This window comes from Solea solea, chromosome 4, assembly GCF_958295425.1.
Source record: "Solea solea chromosome 4, fSolSol10.1, whole genome shotgun sequence".
Classification (NCBI taxonomy): Eukaryota; Metazoa; Chordata; class Actinopteri; order Pleuronectiformes; family Soleidae; genus Solea; species Solea solea.
In genome coordinates this window covers 14,454,335-14,473,540 of record NC_081137.1, presented here as the reverse complement: position 1 = coordinate 14,473,540, position 19,206 = coordinate 14,454,335, and the positions used below count along the sequence as shown (strand labels likewise).

At 40.0% G+C, this 19,206-nt stretch overlaps 2 protein-coding genes across 11 annotated transcripts in view; one reads left to right on the top strand and one right to left on the bottom strand.

The window, feature by feature from the left end:
• Positions 1 to 824: 824 nt before the first annotated feature.
• On the bottom strand, positions 825 to 13,471 carry LOC131457962 (scavenger receptor cysteine-rich domain-containing group B protein). The gene is made up of 12 exons (XM_058626516.1): positions 13,119 to 13,471; positions 10,304 to 10,443; positions 9,234 to 9,266; positions 8,289 to 8,327; positions 6,474 to 6,767; positions 6,290 to 6,355; positions 4,174 to 4,488; positions 3,779 to 3,847; positions 3,420 to 3,485; positions 3,000 to 3,314; positions 2,145 to 2,243; positions 825 to 2,047 (listed from the first exon to the last, which is right to left on the bottom strand). The coding sequence occupies exons 2-12, from the start codon at positions 10,437 to 10,439 to the stop codon at positions 1,731 to 1,733; spliced, it is 1,749 nt and encodes a 582-aa protein (XP_058482499.1). The 5' UTR covers positions 10,440 to 10,443; positions 13,119 to 13,471; the 3' UTR covers positions 825 to 1,730.
• Positions 13,472 to 18,674: 5,203 nt separating this feature from the next.
• LOC131458302 (RIMS-binding protein 2) overlaps positions 18,675 to 19,206 on the top strand; it is a 60,283-nt gene continuing 59,751 nt past the window's right edge. For all 10 annotated transcript variants that reach the window (XM_058627294.1, XM_058627291.1, XM_058627296.1 and 7 more), the window contains exon 1: positions 18,675 to 18,846. The gene's annotated coding sequence lies outside the window, so the exon portion shown is untranslated. The remainder of the gene's footprint in view (positions 18,847 to 19,206) is intronic.

The following is a 19,206-nucleotide window of genomic DNA, read 5'->3' as shown; positions in this document are numbered from 1 at the left end:
GTGTTCCAAAGGTGGCTGTTCCCACCTTTAGTGGGAGATATAAGCACTATGAATGAATACATGTGATTATTTGGATTTTAGGAGGAGAAGAAAGAAGTGAAGGAAATGGAGGAAATGAACATAATGTTTTTTTTCTTGTATCCAGAGCCAGTAAAACGTCTCTTCGGCTGCATCGTCTTCATGGTTTCAATAAAGGACGCAGAGAATGCTGTGACAGACGTGAATAATGGGGGGTTCTACGCCGAGCTCTCACCTGTCACCGATTTCACTGAGGCTTGCTGTCGTCTGTATGAGATGGGGTGAGTAAGATGAGACCAATCATATACTGTATATGTTTATTCAACCAGGAAAAAGGGTATTACTGAGATGTAAAATGTCTTTCAGAAGTGTCTTGTCCACTAATTATATCTGAGAGACGCACATTATCGTCAGTGACCCCTTCAAAATTAAAGATGTCTCTCAACTGCTGCCTTCCAACTGTTCACTATAAAAGCTCCATTAAAAGGATTTGTGCTTATCAGGAGGACATTGAAAAAGAGCTGCATGAACTTTCATTTTCTTGCCTAATAGACCTGCAATAATTGATTGATTGATCATTCATTTATTACTAAATGAGTGACTGAGGAGGTGGCTGGGACCTTGAGAGACATCACTCCAGAGCAGGAGTCTCAAACTCCAATGACCTGGGGAGGCAATGAGTGTCTGCTCTGGTCAGGAGGGGTCAAGAGAAAAATAGGAACCTTCAGTAGGGGTGAGCAATATGAGTTTAACATCTCAATAACTAAATAAAAATTCATGGCACAATTCCAGAGAATTCCACAATATGTGTTTGGTTTTTTTTATTTGGAACTACATTTTAGTTTACAATAAAAACATGTGACAAAATGAATCGATAAATAACAAAAGCAGACTGAAATAGCTAATTATAATGATAATTGATCGGCGGGCCAGAAGAAATCGATTTAAGACAAAACTAGCTCTGCTCCAGAGATGGCGTGCGTTCAGGATGATTCTGAAGCACAAGCTATGAGTGCTGGGCCATTCCATCCCCAGTCTCCTATTTATGTAGTGACTGTTTCAAGTGTTTCCACTACTGTTTACACCAGTATGCTTAACTGTTTGCACGTACTCACACTCATTGTCTACCACTATATCATCCACATGAGGGTCGCAGGTGGCTGGAGCCAATCCCAGCTGCCATTTGTTTTGAAAGCAAAGTCCTAACAGAAGTGGCCTCAGTTGAACTGGGATTCGAACTGGTGACAATTTGCTCCCGACTGCCACCCAGTGACATGTAGGAGTATCACTCTACCCGTCACTGCATTGCTGGCACAGGCGCTGAACAATTACATGCAGACAGTGACTAAACAATGTTTTATTTTATTGCATTCTTCCCCATATATATATATATATTTGTTGTATTTGTTATGAATTTGGGGTCTGAAGTAGAAAATGTAAAAATAATGGGAGAAGAAAGACATTCAGGCTTTTAAAGGTTTGCTTTTCTCAGGTTATCAAATACAAATGGTGTACATTGTATTTTATGTCATATATTTATTTATAAAGTGCTTAATAGGCATAGATAGTCATAATATGTAATCATGGTGGTGGTGGTGGTGGTGGTGGAGGAGGAGTATTCCTACACCAGGTTGAAAGCTGTTATTTACATTATGCACACAAGTCCTATAAGTTGATACAACAACCTCCTACCCATGGTGGTTAAACTGAAATCATAACAGTGAGCAGGTGACTCCAGCATCTTCACTGTGGTCACAGTTGTGCACATCCCTTCCGATATGAGAGCACTGCAGCAGAGACTCCTCTGTGCCTATGCACTTCAGATTGTCCAGCAGGATTGCTCCTGTCCCTTGACCAAAGAAAGCCTCGTTCCAGACCTCTAAGACTTCGCCACAGCCCATCTGGCGACACACCACCTGAGCGTCACGCTGGTCCCACGCATCATCGCACACCGTTCCCCACGCAAAATTCAGGTACATCTCCACCCGACCCTCACATCGGCCCCGGCCACCCACCAGTCTCAGCATTCCTTGAGAAAAGAAAGAAAAGTCACATAAATTCACTGTGATTTTATATGAAATTGGCCGATTTTGTGTTTAATGAAGTGTGACGTATTTGGGCTATACCTTCACCAGTTGACCTCCCCATAGGTTGGCCATAGGTTATGACCTCAATCTTGCCAAAAGTAGCCGTGATGGGTGATATAGGAGTTGTGCTTTCACTCTCTAAGGGGAGCAGGGAGAAAAGCAGTGATCCTTTAGTGCCCTGAGCATACTCAGGAAATACCAGGAAACATCGCAGAGGCATTAGCCAGGCTCTTTTATAATTATCCTGCTGATCAATATAGGAAGGCTTTTACTTGGTTCCCTTAAGGAGAGAGTGCACTTTGCAAGGGCTCATGATTTGGTAATGGTTTTGTAATGCAATGCTAATAGCACTACTTGTCCCACACATGTTACATGCCATTTGCCCATACAAAGTACCTGCTGAAGGCATGTGATGCTATGACTTAGCGTCTCAACCTCATGTGACGCCGATCACGTGACACGCGGCAGCGTCTGTAAGCCAGATTCCGTCACCAGCGGGAGACTGGGGAAGTGAGCAGACACACCAATGTGGTGGTAGACCTCCAATCTCAGCTAAGCGAGCTATTTAAACGAAGGCGTATGCTGTCTTTCTCGTTTTTTTGCATTATTTTACTTTGACTCGTGTCAGTGTTTGATTTTCCATGTAAATATCAACAGGGAAAATAAAGAACATCCTCTCATTGCAAACCTCTGCTGCATCGTCCTTGGCTAAAACAGGCCTCCTGTCGCTGCACCTCTCCACCTTGAGGTGCAGATTAAAACACATTTACTGCACATTTACGCCTTTAGTCATGTTTTGCAAATGGACAGCTCAGCAGGGAGCTGGCATAGATGACTGACAACTGCAAAGGTAGCTTTATTAGATCAGAGGCTGGCGTTGCATTTAAGTCTTACCTTCACAGATAACACCAGCATCCTCAGGATGTCCACAGTTGTGTAGACCCCACCCTGGGAAGTCGCAGTCCGTTATCGCCCTTTCATTGCCCCTGCAATCCACATTGTCCATCAAGATTTGTCCAGTACCTTGGCCAAAGACTGGACCGGGCATGGCTGCTATAGCTTTTCCACAGCCAAGCTGTCTACACACGACCTTGGCGTTGAGTATATTCCAGTTATCATCGCACACTGTCCTCCACTCATTTTTGTATTGGACCTCTACACGACCCATACAGCGATGGTCTCCGTTCATTAAACGAACAGGTGGTGAAGCTGTCGGAATAAATTGATTAAAACACCACTGCAGTATTTCTATATAATATATACACAGGTTAACAGGTTTTAATTTATAGTCTGTAGTTTTGTAGGTACTGGTACCTGATTTGGTGGTTCTGGTTACAGACTTTGTGGTTGGTGACGTGGTAATTGAAGTACTTTCTGTTGCTAGAGGAAAGATGTCACACATGACAACATTACTTGGCAACTCACAGTATCTGTTTATGATGACAATGGAGCTGCTCCACCACCGTGTTTTGTGGGCATTGTGATACAACACAGCTAAAGACAATCGAGGTTTCATGGTCATTTGGCTAAACTACACATCATTTCTTAAAAAAATAAATAAAATATATATATATATACAGTGGAAGAAGATGAAGATTCAATGGAGGAAATGATTAGTTTGATGATGTTTTGCTTGTGCAGTTAGATGTGTGCTGTACTGTGTGGTCGTTTACCTTCAGTGGTATATGTTTCTGTATATGTCTGGTATTCAGTGGAAACAGGATCCTCCGGAGTGCTGAAGCCTCAAGTGGACAGAAATGAAAATGAGCACATTTTATATCTACATCAGAACTTCTGTCATTTTTATCTGAGAGAAGTCTTGAAATTTTTGAATACACTTTAATGGTTATTTTATTGACTTTAACCCCCAACACAGACATTTACTGTTGCTTGAAATTAAATTGAGATTACTCCCTCTGTCTTTGGGGATCCCTTGAATTGAATTTTCCCTTCCTACCGCCATGAAATTGACATTTGTGGTTTTCAGCGCAGAAACTAGTGGCGTGGCACATTTGTGATGATAATAATGATGTCGATTTACAATGCAGTGACAATGAGATCAGCGTACCATGGCAGGTGACTCCAGCGTCCTCGTGATGGCCACAGTTGTGAACCTCCCAGCCTCCGCTGTCGCATGTGCTCAGCTCCCACTCATTTCCCTTGCAATCAACATTGTCCAGGTATATCGGGCCGGTCCCTCGTTTAAAGTAGGCGTTGGTGTGTGCAGAGATGGCATCGCCGCATCCCAGCTGTTTGCAAACCACCATGGCATTTTGGAGGCTCCAAATATCGTCACACACTGTTCCCCATTTTCTACGGTAGTAGATTTCTACTCGGCCCTCGCAGGCATGTTTTCCATCCACCAGTCTGATGCTGCCATCACCTACACCGAGAGCAAGTCAGATTTTCAAAAGTTTTGAAATGTAGTTATTGTTATCAAAATAATGGATGATTCATTTAGTAATCTGTTTGAGTGTTTTTTTTGTTGTCTTTTTTCGACTATTATCCCCAGCTTCTTACATATATATGTAAGAAGCTGGGGATAATATATATAATATACATAAATATGTTCTGGTTTCTTTGCTTCATGTAACAAAGAAATCATTAAAAACTGAACAATTTTGGTTTGTCGACAAAACAAAACATTCAAGAACATCGTCATTTCAAACATTTTTCAACATTTTCTGACATTATAAGGACCAAACATGTACTCAGACGATAATGAAAATAGTTGTTTGTTGCATCGCTAAGGTTTTGACTTGGACACTATGGAACAGTAACTGATAGGATTTGTGTGTGAACGGAAGTGTAAATGAAGACGTTAATACAGATAATGGAGAAGGGTGTGGGCCTGTACAGTACGTACTTGGGCTCAGAAAACATCTGACATGTCATTAGACACAGATATTGTCACTGTATGCCTTGGCTTACACAGCACACCCTCAAAAGAAACTCTTAGGTGTTCAATCCTTAGTCTGGAATTTGCATTCCCAGTGGATTTCATGAGGACGCACATAAAAAAAAATCACTTGTAAACTAAATTTAAAAGAAAAACAATAGTGTGAACCCAATAAAGTTGGATTGGATTGGATAATTTCAAAATATAAGTGGTTGTTTTAATATGCAACAATAAAAAAAACATATTTATGATGCAAAATTAATCTATTCATTTAAAAATAAAAACATATAGAAATGACTCGTTTCAACTTGATATTGCTTGGAGGGCCACATGAAATCGATTGGAGGGCCACATGTGGCCCCCGGGCCGCCACTTTGAGACCCCTGACTTAAACTGACAAGTCTTTTTTGTTCAGTGGCTAAAATGTGTTATTCCTTGTGTTCCATGTTTTTGGTACACTCAACTGTGTGAACTATCTCTTTTAAAAGAGTTTATTTGTTTGCATTTTGTAAAACACAAAATGCATGCTGTGGTTGGCTGGTAATTTGGACTACTGTATATGCTATATAACATATATATAAATACAGTACTGTGCAAACGTTTTAGGCACCACCAGCTCTGTTGTTTTTTCTGTCTGTCAAATTCTATGATCATTGGAATTTGACTTAAAGCAGGTCTCATATATTCGCGAGCTGTCAATGAGTTTAACTCATGCAACATGTGTATGTAATGCTTAAGCGTAATAGATGTTTTTTTACAGAAGATATTTCTTTAAATGAAATAGTAGGACAAACACAGGATTTACCAGTAACATTAATTAAGGTTCCACTCCAGTATTAACAGAGCTGTGTTATTGTTCAAGTGTAAGGCTAGATCACGCTAAATACTAAAGACACCTGTAGAGGATGATTTTTTATTTATTTTTTTTAAACAACAAAAAACTGCATACATATTTTCTGGATGTGTTCCAGTAAAGGGAAATTGAAATAATGATCCTCTATTTTCGTTATAGCATTGCTAAAACAACAAATCTAATGCTGGCCTAAAACTTTTGCACATATATATATCTATATATATGTATATATATGTGTGTATATGTATATATATGTGTGTATATGTATAGTATATAAAAATAAAAATAAAATAGTATAAAAAATGTATAGATGTAGAGGACGCCAGCATAGAGGTCAAGGAGATAGGAGCTTATTTAGCCTTGTAGTCATTGTTGTTACAGGTGGATCTTGGTGTATTTGCCTAGATAGATGTGAAAGTAGGGGCCACTCACGTAAAGAGCTCTGAGACGTCGGGGAAGTGTAATTGCCAAAGCCTCTTCCAGCCATATTCTTTGGTTCTGGCAGCAAAATAAAAAAAAAGAAGAAGCAATAACTCAAATGACATGAGATAAAATGGGAATGGAAAGCAGAACCACACCTACTTCAGCAACAACAAGATCGTATAAAGGCCCTTACCTTTGCAGGTAACGCTCACATCCTCAAAGTGGTAACAGTTGTGGTTGCCCCAGCCAATATTTCTGCACTCACTGAGGGCCATTTCATTCCCGTTGCATTTCACGTTATCCAACAGGATGGAGCCTTTGCCTTGTCCGAAACTCTTACCATGCACTGCCATTCCGCAGTGCAGCTGCTGACATACCACTTTAGCATTCACAATGTCCCACTCATCGTCACATACTGTGCCCCACTGGCCATTGTAAAGCACCTCCAGTCTTCCCTGACACCTGCTGTCTCCGTTCACCAGTCGTACTTTGGAGGGAAGAAAGAAGCATACAGTATCAATCAGATCTTCTCTCTTTCAGATTCATTTTCAGATTCACTCCACACAACTGACTCTGAGTGTGGTGATGAGGTTGTGCCTGTTAACCCTTTAACACAGGGGTGTCAAACATACGGCCCACAGGCCAGAACTGGCCCGACCAGAGGGTCCGATCCGACACGCAGGATGAAATTGTGAATCTAATCATAATGTGATATACTATACTTTACAGTTCCAGATACCTGTGACTAAATGTTTTGTGCCTTTGTAGATCCACTGTGATCTATAAGTGTAAACGGTTAACTTAATATTGTTGAAAGTGCACATACTTTTCATCTTATTTCCAGTTGTTCATCATATGTAAAAAGATGCTTCATTAAATGTAAAACAAAGGGACAGATTTAGTTGTTTATAGGTTATTATACTATTATTTTACTGGTCCGGCCGACTTGAGTTTGACACCCCCGCTTTAACACCTAAGCCTCAAAATGTTTGTCTTGACTTTTTTCCTTATTTTAACCATAAAAGAGCTTTTTAACTTTCAATATCTGGCAGTTATTTACAATTTACTGCATGTTAAAATGGTGTATTAACAATATTTAGTTTTATTTAGGAAAAAAGCACAAGAACACCAGATTTTGCACATTAAATTTGTAATTTGAATGGTATAACACATTTAAAATAACATTTGATTGAGTCTTTGTCTCAATGTCCAAAAACAGGCCAAAAAGTATGTGCAAAGTATGCACAGGCGTTTTTCCAACTCTCTCCTCTCTGGTGACAAAGACGCTGATTCTCCAGCTTCCTGCAACAGTGCAAGTGAAATGACCGTAATAACCACACCAATGACTTGCAACTTCTCAGCTTTCGGGAACCATTGTTTAATGTTTCCGATAGCACAAACCGTCGCGTAATTACGGTAATGCAAAGTGCTTTTGTGTCGTCTGCGATACGCTCAGTGTTTAAGGGTTTTAAAGGATTCTTCGTGCTGATGTTGGGTTTAATATTGTGACATTTTACGCGTGAGTATCCAGTGTCAGCTGCTCAGAATACAGTCCTAACATTTCACACATTGCACTCGTACATTGTTGTTTATCTTGACGGGATAATTGCACACTTTGTTGTGAAGTTCAACTTTTCAAATATTAATTAAAGTGGACTGATTATTAAATGATTGATCCTTGTGTCGTGTGCTGATGACGTGATTTATTCATTTTTGATTTATTCGGGTGTGGACCTCGGAGGATTTTCAGATTTCAAAGTGGGCCCCTGCACTCTTAAGTGCACAATAGTTTTCCATGCGTGAGAGGGGGGTTTTTGGAAATGGAGAAAGTGGGAACGTGGCCTTGTTTTAAGAGCCCCAGGCACTGATCTGTTCTCTGTACTCTCCTTTACTGACACACAGCCTGCCACTGATATGTTACCATCGTGTGACCTGGATGCAGATTTAGTTTAAAGTGTACATATAGGTGTCAGGACATTATGCCGGCGGCTGTGTGGCGTATTCCTACCTTGATATTGCGTACCAGTTGAGGTTTGCTCGTCATAATCTGAAACAGAAGGGAGGGGATGAAATGGAGGATCTTGGTGTTCCATAGGTACTATATACACTATGTACTGTATTTCCCTGTAACCCTAGACACTGAAGACTGAATCCACAACAGGAGGCGTGGTAAGACTATTCTCTGCAACATTTATTGGATTAGTGCAATGCATTCTTATCAATCAATCAATCAATCAATCAATCAATATCTGTTAAGCGCTTAAGGCTAGAATTGATCATACATCCTGATAATAAGTGAATAAGTAGACATAAACCAAAGTAAAACTGAGGATAAGACTAGCATACAAATAAATAAATGAATAAAAGGTAAATGACAGAAGGATTGAAAGAAATATGATGAACACATAGAGATTCAACTAAAAAGAGACTTTTTATATGGCTTTCATTTAAGTATGTAAAGGGATTTTGGTTCATGACCCAAGTACCTTCAAAAATTGGTTATTTCCTTTTAACAATTTAAAATGACAGTTTTCTTTTCAAACATTATTTGTTTATATATGTGAGTTTTTGCACAAATGACCAAATTGGCTCTGCGTCATACATATCAGGTTTCAACCTGACCCACATCGCCCTGAGAAGTTTCTGGGCCTGTATAGAGAATGTTCTGATGCCTGAAGACTAATATCTCAGGTATCAACTACTTACAAAGACATTGTATTTGTCTTTTCTTTTTTTTTGTTAGCCATCACATCCAGCGTAGGTCATTTCACAGACTTGTCCCTTTTGTTTGGGACAGCGAAACATGTTCACTGTATTCACAGAAAAACTACCTATTTTAGCTCCCGGGCTTGTTCTTACACCTGTTCACTGTGTGTCCCGCAGCTTGTGCTCTGGTTTATGTTGTGGGAAGACACAGTTCCTATTCTAAGAAGAAACAGAGGAGTCAACTTACTGTATGAAGCTCGTTTGTTTATCTTCACGTCTCCTGAAATGAGAATACAGAAGATGTCAGTGAGGCACATGCTGTGTTTTAAGAGGCAGAGCCAATCATTTGATGTCGACGTAATTGAATAGAACGTTTCGTTGGTTGGGATTGATCCATGCTCTGTTTGAAGTAAGTGCAGGGCTTTTAGCCAAGTATCGGTGGTAAGCACAGGCCAGATAGTGACTGTGGACAGAAAAGCACTATTCCACAGGGAGTTCCATCCCAGATACACCCAGTTCTTGAGTGTTATTAATGTGTCAAACGTGTGGCCATGCACTGACACACAAGAGGTCATATCATATGTCACTTAACAGCAAGCAAAAAAAAAAAAATCTTTCCCATGAAACTGACTTTTAAAATATGCTGCTTCTCAAAACAAATTCAGCAAATATACTGGGATATGAAAGAAAATGTAAAACAAAACAAAAGGATGAGGTATTTGTTTAATGTCAAATTGTAAATAATAGCTCTTCATAAAGCTTGAGAATCGCTTCCAGTCTTTCTTTTTTTTTGGTCGTGAGCCAATGTATGAAAAATGACCTTGGGAACTTTCCATAAATAAATTTCATTTTGTTCCCGTTTTCACGTGATATACAGTAGCAGCTGGAGATGAAACATTTGTTTCTCTCACTTCAAAAAAAACTGACTTCACAGTGGAACAGAAGGTAAAAACTGATTTTTAGGGGCTCGTCCAATAAAATCAAATCTACATATATATCACAATGAGATTTTGAGAAACACACTATCACGCACCAAGGTCCACAGAGAAAATCTTGTGGGGACACAGGAGATTGTTTGGTATACATTTGTGACAAATAGGATAATGTGAACACAGAATGTCAAACACGGAAGTAGGCAGCAGTGTGCCGAGATGTAAAATCGACTACTTCCTCTATGGACTATGGTGTGGAGAGTGAGGTGTTGTGTTTCTTGCCAGAAAAGGCCTTTGAATGGCAAGTATCTGGATTCTAGGTGGGTCTAAAGAAATCATCAAGGTCACAATACCTCATACAACCACATGTAAGACACACACGCACCGAATCGTAGCAGCACACCGATGACCACCAAGATCAGGGTTCCCAGCAGAGACACCAGGAGCCAGACGGCCGGGTTCCAGCACCGACACTCGCTCTCCACCACACGCTGGCTCCTCATGGCTGCCTGACTGACCATACACCTGGAAAAACACACACACACACACACACACACACGTTCATGCAGTTGTCCCTCATCGGGCTTCCTAAAACTCTAAACTGTGTGAACACACATCTAAGTGGACTAGATGACAGTGTGATAGAGCTACAATTCAACAAAGCAATTACTATTTTTGTCCTGCCTCCGCCTCGTCTAATTATAGTGTTGGACTGATGGAGCCTGCAGTCACGCTTTGGGAAATGTGACTATAATAACAAAATAGTGTCCTGTACATCATTCCAGATGCACTTTTTGGAGGGAATTGGTTCTATGACACTCTTGCCAGGGTTCGAGACCCGGTCAGAACGAGGGTCTTTCTGCATGGGGTTTTCTCCGGGTTCTCCGGCTTCGTCCCACAGTCCAAAAACATGCAGATTTGGGGATAAGGTCAATTGGACACCCTCATGTGGAGGATAAAGCGGTAAAAAAATGGATGGATAGATGGTTCTATGTCTCAGTCATACCCAACCAGGATGTCCACGTGGGCCCCATAAAGGTAATATTTGGGCTGAAAACATGGGTCACAAGTGGGTTTGCCCCAGTTAAAGCCCATGCCCACTTAGTTTCCCTTCCAAGTTACCTGGGTGCTAAGTGGGCAAATGATGCAGGTCCTATGTGGTTTCAGGAACATGGGTTCCACACAGGTGGAAACCACAGACAAACCCGCATGACACGCATATTGTCAGCCCGAATATGGGGTGTGATTGGGCTCACAATCAACAGCTTTTAGCAGTGCTGTCGCTAAATACATCAGAAATGTAGAGATTAACATACGTTTCGTGAATTTTTTTATATCGTTTTGAACAGATCTACAGTTCGACATTGTCCGGGTTCATTCCTGTGTCGGACATCGCACTCATGACTCTTCCGGTGACGACGCTAGGTACTATCCAAGTAGAGCCGAGCCTACAACTGTGTAATGGAAATGGAGTATGTGAGTATTTCTATTCCCTCCAATTAGATGTTAGGCCATCTGAGTGTACCTCCCTTAAACCTGCTGTGCAGAGAGGTACCATTTTTCACATGTTTGGTGAAACGCAGCCAGAATCCCAGAAATGAAATTTAAAAAAACACCACCAGGAACAGGGCTTAACGTTATATAATGTTTGTTTGCACAAAATGGCCGCCATGCACCAGCCTGGCAGCAGATAACGGAGACAGCGACAAGATGATCTGGGTGGGGTCTATTACATTGACAGGTACGAGCCGAGGATGGTTAATGTCCGAGCTGGCCAGCATCATCAACAGCTGGGGGAGGCTTGTGTTACCGACAGAGGCAGACACCTGCTCTGTGGATTTCAAGGGGATTTTCCCCGCACACAGAGAATATTAGGACTCACAGTCAATCACTCAATAATCAGTGATAGATAGTGCTACGGCCGACGGTGAATACCCTCCATTCTCCACAACTGAAAAACAGGGATGAATATATTCCCAAAAGATTATGAAACTTCCATGGGGGGCGAAATTAGGACGACTCAATTCCACAGTTCAATTATTAGGTTTGTCCCCAGAAATGAATCGAATTGCGTGTTACTGAGCATGTTGTTCGGCCTCAGGTTGTTTGTCTCTTGGCACCCGCAGAATTCCCCCTGACCTTACATAGGAATGTGTATTAGCTGAGGATGAGGGGAGAATTTGATATTGGCCCCTCGAGATAGTGGACATTCCGAGCCCGGGGGGCACAAAAAGACATTTCTGCTTTCTGTGGTCCCCATTGTCAGACATAAATGCTGCTTCCTGCAATCTGTCACTAGAATCCTCCAAAACGCTTAGGCACTTGATGACACTGCCGGGGCGCCTCTTGTCTCCTTGGAGAACAGGAGGCAGGAGAGATGGACGGTGGATGGGGTGTTAAAAAATCTTCGGCCACTGTATAGTGTATTTAATTATCACTCTGTGGCAGATTGTGCCAATGCAACACTTAAACAACGACAACAGGTCCCGTTCATATTCACTGTCGCATTGTCTCGGTGGTTTCACAGGGAAGTCATTGTACGTCCAACTGGGAGGTGGGGATTCTGACACCAGCACAACACTCAGGAACCACGGCCACCTCATTTGCGGGCTGCACCAACATACCCCTTAGAATTCTGGGACAAATGGCTCAGTTATGAGGGATGAAAAATAATCTAGTCCCCAATGTTATGGTTTTCAATACTCCATTCATAGAAGGATGTAGCACAGATCCGCTGGGGAATAATGTTGCCTTTTGTGTCGGGGCTCTGCTTCCACTCCCTCCTCACTTTGCCGCACTGAGAATTAGCTGAAAGATCTCAGTCCCCACAAAAATACACAATAATGTCTGCGTGAGACCAGAAAATAACACTTTCAGTCTGTCTAGCAGTTTGTTTGCCACTTTTTTTTACATAAACATGTGAAATGAGCATTGACAGATAAAATGTTAGTGTTGTACATACATTTTCCACTATATATCATGTATAACAAATTATTTAAGATGGGTCAAACTTTCATATTGAACTTGTGAACAACTTTTCATTAAATCAACCTTTTCATATTGTGACAAAGAAAACCATTCATGTTCAGGTAAAAATATAAAAATGTAAATTTATAAAAAAATAAAAAGCCACCAAAGTTAAATATATATAGCAAATAAGTGAGCCACATCTCTCATAATATCTAAACTAAAATACATACCTGTTGTAAAAGTGATTCTCTTCAGTCTTTTTCTTTTGTAAAGTTTTGCTTAAAATGTCCTCAGAGCGTTAACAGCACACAGCTTAATTCCACAAGTCACGCAAGAAGCACAGAGGCAGGGTATCTCGGTCGTCCAGCACTTCTGTCACTTCTTACTTCTTTCATCTCCTTCGCCCTGCTGGACTATAAGTACCTGGTTTTCGGTGACAGGGATTACGTAAAAACATGAAATAGCACAGCTATGTAGGGTATTATTTTTAACGCCATGTGCCTGTCTATAGTCAAAAGAAGCAGGAGGGGCCAGGAGAAGAAAAACAAAAGACAGAGACAATGAAAGCTAACCCCCTCACTGCTACACCTCCATCTCCAGTGTCAGGCTGTGCTCACTGAAGGTGCAGTCCTGCTCATCCCTACAGTGCACAATCTCACCGAGGAGGACAAGGCTGTGGCGTAGGTGTGTGTGTATCTCAGTGAGGACTCATCATAGACATATTGTATTCTGTGGCCCCTTACCATAACCTTAACCATCACAAAAAAGAAAGTGCTTAACCCTAACCTAAACCCGACTCTCACCCTAATACTAAAGCCAGGTCTTAACACCCTGAAAAAGACCTTTACAGTAGTGGGACATAGACAAAATGTCCCCACAAGGACAAAATGTGTTTGTACAATTTTGTTACAGTGTGTTTGTGTGTGTGTGTGTGTGTGTGTGTGTGTGTGTGAGAGAGAGAGAGAGAGAGAGAGAGACACTTTCCCACACCATAGAGCAAACGCCAGGCACAGTTGATTGAGGGTTTTATAATCCTGTATGTATTTGTGCTATAACTTTGCACTTTTGTATTCAAAGTGAACCAGTAAACAAGTAACAAGTAAACCAGTTTAATAACTTTAACCGAATAACTTAACACCCTTAGATATCTAAAGGTATTTCGATTCATTTCATATGTTAAAAAAAAAAAAAAAAAGTTCTCTCCAAACACTGTTGCCTCGGGCCAGCTCTGGACTGCAGACTAAAATGACCCAAATCTTTTTAATTTGGATTTAGGTCACTTTGAAATGTGATCCAGAGAATGAGCAAGGTCAGGTACCAGGTGACTTCATAGCATATGAGCCAAATATCAGTTTTAGGTCACTTAGGCCTTGTTTAGACTGCAGCCCCAATCTGATTTGTAAGCATATCGTCCATATTCCTGACTAACTGTTCACATTATATATTGCAAGTGATCAGCTCTAGTCTTCCACGTGGATTTCTATAGTTACAGGTCACGATGCAGAAATACCAGTAGTCTAAACTAAATAAAAAATGATCAGAATCACATGTGAAACCACCTCCGTAGATCTAATGTGTTGTTTTTTTTTATCAGATACAATCTGGATATGCTTAAAATCCAATTTGGGCTGCATTGGACTGCCTCATAAACTTAGTTCATATCACTGAGCTAAAGTGATTCATACTTTTGTTTGGTGTGAACACGGACACCTGATCATACTGATCATGTTCGATGACTCACGTCCTCGACAACAAGTGCTTTACATCTGAACTTGACGGCTCTTGCAACTTGCACACAAACAGCCTTTCTGCATTGGCCATCATTAACGACAAAAAACAGCTACATGTGATATTGCTTGGTATAGAATTAGGAGATTAGTAAGGTACAGAGAATAGGTCAGTGATGTCAACACAAAAAGCCACATGGATCCTGATATGACCATTCTCATTCATATTGCATGGCTACATATTAGATATGGATCTGATCTAGGACCACATATTAAAGTGACGCAGGTCTGATGTGATGCCCCTGGTGATACTTGAGTAGGTTTTTTGTGTACTTGTACTTTTTTAAGTCGTTTTTACTGAAGTTTGTTTTTTTGGAAGTACTGTACTGTACACTACATTTTAAATCACATCTATTACTGAATATAAAAAATGAATAAATAAAATTCACGCACTGGAAACTTTGGCAGTGAATGATGAGGACAGGTGAATGAATGATGACAGGTGAATGAATGATGACATGTGAGTGAATGATGAGGAAAGGTGAATGAATGATGACAGGTGAATGATGAGGACAGGTGAATGAATGATGACAGGTGAACGAATGATGAGGACAGGTAAATGAATGATGAGGACAGATGAATGAATGATGAGGACAGGTAAATGATGAGGACAGGTGAATGAATGATGAGGACAGGTAAATGAATGATGAGGACAGATGAATGAATGATGACAGGTGAATGATGAGGACAGGTGAATGAATGATGACAGGTGAATGAATGATGAGGACAGATGAATGAATGATGACAGGTGAATGAATGATGAGGACAGGTAAATGAATGATGAGGACAGATGAATGAATGATGACAGGTGAATGATGAGGACAGGTGAATGAATGATGAGGACAGATGAATGAATGATGACAGGTGAATGATGAGGACAGGTGAATGAATGATGAGGACAGGTGAATGATGACGACAGATGAATGAATGATGACAGGTGAATGATGAGGACACGTAAAAGAATGATGAGGACAGATGAATGAATGATGCCAGGTGAATGAAGGATGAGGACAGGTGAATGAAGGATGAGGACAGGTGAATTGGCATCAATTAAGGTCCATGAGTGAGTGAGTGAGTGAGTTAAAGCATTTGTGACCTTTGACCCATTTTGACTGACACATTATGTGTTTATATATTTTATTTTGTCACCACTTTAATTTGTAAAGGTTTATCTTTAAAAATGAATTTGTGTCCCCTTGTCCTTTTAGCATGACACATGAAAGAACCCCAACCTTGTTCAAAAAGTAACTAAGTAACTTTGAGTACATCTTTAGACCAGTACTTTTACTTGTACTTAGAATAGTGGTACTTTTACTTGAGTGTAATATTTCAGGACTCTTTCCACCTCTGCAGATGCAGCAGCAGGAGCTAGGATTTTTATTTATTCATTTATTTTACATTGCTGCATTTTCTTTCCCTGACTGTCTGGTTCTGCCGCTTTCCAACAGTGTGACACACATAAACAGATAGGGATGGAAATGAGAGAAGGAGCAGCCCAAGGACACCCTGATAAGAGAGAGCAGTATGCTGAATCTCTCTCTTTCTGTCTGTCTCTCTTCAAGCCTCACAATGAACACTGACCACTCAAGATGCTCTCAACTGATACACATTGCACTAAAAATGAGGGGAAAAAATAAAGAAATATACAGAGTAAGGTTCAGGCTAAATGTTTACTCTATGCTTCAAGGAAATACAAGGAGAAAAATTGAGAGGGAGGGGAGAAGTCTTATTTCCAAAAATGTTGAGTAAACGTCCAAATGCCACCCTGTGGATGGACATGGTATGCTTTACCTCTTTGATGATTTTTTGGCAATGTGAAATGGTATGTACATACCACTGGGGATTTATACTTTTCAATGTTGTTAGTGTTGCCAGACAATGATATCCCGGGGAGAGGTTCCTCAAGGTCAAAGGAGTCATTTAAAATTTGCATTGATGACTTTATTTTTTTTATGTAAGCTTTCCTAACGGGCTGTGTTTTAAATCATAACATAATTTCTTACTACTTTTTACTACTTACATCACAATGCCCCACTGTTCAATAATCTATTTTCCCGTCTTTTATACTACTTTTGAACATCGTGTGTGCTGAAGCTGGGAGAGCTTGACTTGGTAAACTTGTTTTCAATCTTCCACTGTGTCCTGTCTGCTCTTCCCTCTTTCCTGTTGTACTTATACATTTATGTTTTCAGTGTACTGTGATATATATATATGTGTATATATATATATATATATATATATATATATATACATATATATATGTGTATATATATGTATATTTACATATATATTATATAAAAAAAACTGCTGCCATTTGACATCATAGTAGATGATACTATTCACACCAGTGTTTTTTTGTTTTTTTGTGACTGACAAAAAAAAACGTTGCGAAAGTTATTCAGTGATTAGTCCTGAGAGTGGCTATTACATTGGGCACTGTTTCTCACGTACATACATGTGTATTAAAGTGTTCCTCTATGAATACAGATTAATAGAGCCATTTTTGGTTTGTGTGTGTTTGTTTACATTACATGTAATACCTGGAAGCCACAGTAGGAGGCGCTCGGTACTGTGGGGTGCAGGAAATTAGTAAATAAAATAGCAGGTAATTACTCTGCAGGTGTGCTGCTTACTGTCGCCGGCGTCCTCGTCGTCATTTTGGTGTAGCAATTTGTTTGGAATTTGCATTCAAGTTACAAACAACAACTACCAAGTACCGGTACAGCAGCCCCTCAGTGGCTTAGGTTCGTTTTGTTGTTTTTATTTTGATAAAATCAAGTCAGTATAGACATTATTTTCCAAATGTCATAAAATGATTCTGCTGTATTAACCTTCAAAATATGATACTCTGGAAGATTGCATACACATGTCATAATTATGATGTTCTATCTCCAAAGGATGACTTCTTATCTCATAATAATGACTCACTTTCTCATAATAATGACTTACTTTCTCATAATTAAAGTTGCTCGCAATTAAACCTTGGGTATGCAACAGGCTTCCATAGTATCCATAATATCTTTGACATCCAGAGAAGTATGTACGTCATAATTATAATTTAGTATCTCATAATTACTTAATTTCTCATAATTGCGACTCATTATCTCATATATGACTCAAATATGAGATGTTAAGTCTTACAATTATGACTTGTATAGTAAGTATGTCATACTTAAGACTTGGGTGTGCACTCTGGTGGAAACAGGCTTACATATGGTACAGCACTACATGAATGTAACATTACAAAAAACAAATGAAAACATGAAATAAAATATGTTGTCCCTTATCTCAATATTGATCAGAACAATAGCTTGTGACTAATATGTTGGCCATAATTTCAAAACCCCACACTGAGCTTACAAATAAATATACATATAAATAAAATTGTAATAAAAGAAATAATTTATTATGAGACTTTGTTAATATAGTTTAACCATAAAACAAATGATATACTGTATGTTTCTCACCTGAAAATCTCCAAAGGTAATTTTTAGTAAGCAATACATTTGTGGAGAAAAGACGTTAGGCGAATGTGTTTCAAATATGTATTTAATTTGCATCAGAAAATATGCATGAATTACCTACAGATCTGGATGTCAACATTTATTAATTGAACCCTTATGGAACAGACTAATGGAGCACTTCCAATCTATAACCACTAGTAGGCGCCTGTCTCACACAAAAAGTTGATTCAGCTATGTTGGACTCGAGGATTATGTTGCTTTCACGGACTGGCGGTGGTATTGAAAATACTGTTGGTGGTATTAAAATCAGTATTGAAATTAATACAAATCAATTAATTTGTTGGCTGAATGCAACAAACAAACGTCGAAGCTATATAGTTAAAGGGCAGAGGAAATTATAAATAGAACGAGTAATATGAATAATAGGGACCCACACGAGTCGTAACTCCGAGGACGCAGGGCGCGTGAACGCACCACAGCTCCTGTACTGGTCAGCAGATTGACGGCGGACGCAGCCTGTCGTGTTTGAGACGCTGCTACACTGACACATAAACAAGCTGCCAGCTTGGTTCTGTGGACCTTTGACAACAAACATTATCCCTGTCCACAGTGGTAAATCACCAATTTTAACGTGGACTAGAAGCTAAGTTTGAGGAGCAGGATTCCATTGATGAAAAGTAAAATGTAATAGTCGAGCCCACTGAGAGGTGAGTTTGGTGCAAGTTTCAGCTACTATAAACTTAACGGGAAGCTAACGCTGGCTAACAAGACGTAATTAGCGAGTCAGGGTTTGCTTTATCAACTGCGCCGCTAAGTGTAGCGTCACCTAATTGACTGTATAACAGTCCGTTAATGTTAACTGTTAAATTAGCCATTTACTGAAGACTGTAACATGAACCGTATCCCAGCGTCCATGTGCTGAGAGTCCAGGCTACAAGAACACGCTAACGGTGCAGCTCTGTATATTAAGTTCACCTGTTGTATCCTCAGCTCGAGGTTAGCAGTCATGTTAATGTGTACCATTTTGTGTATCAAAGAGTCAAATTGTATTCTGATTACTTTGATTT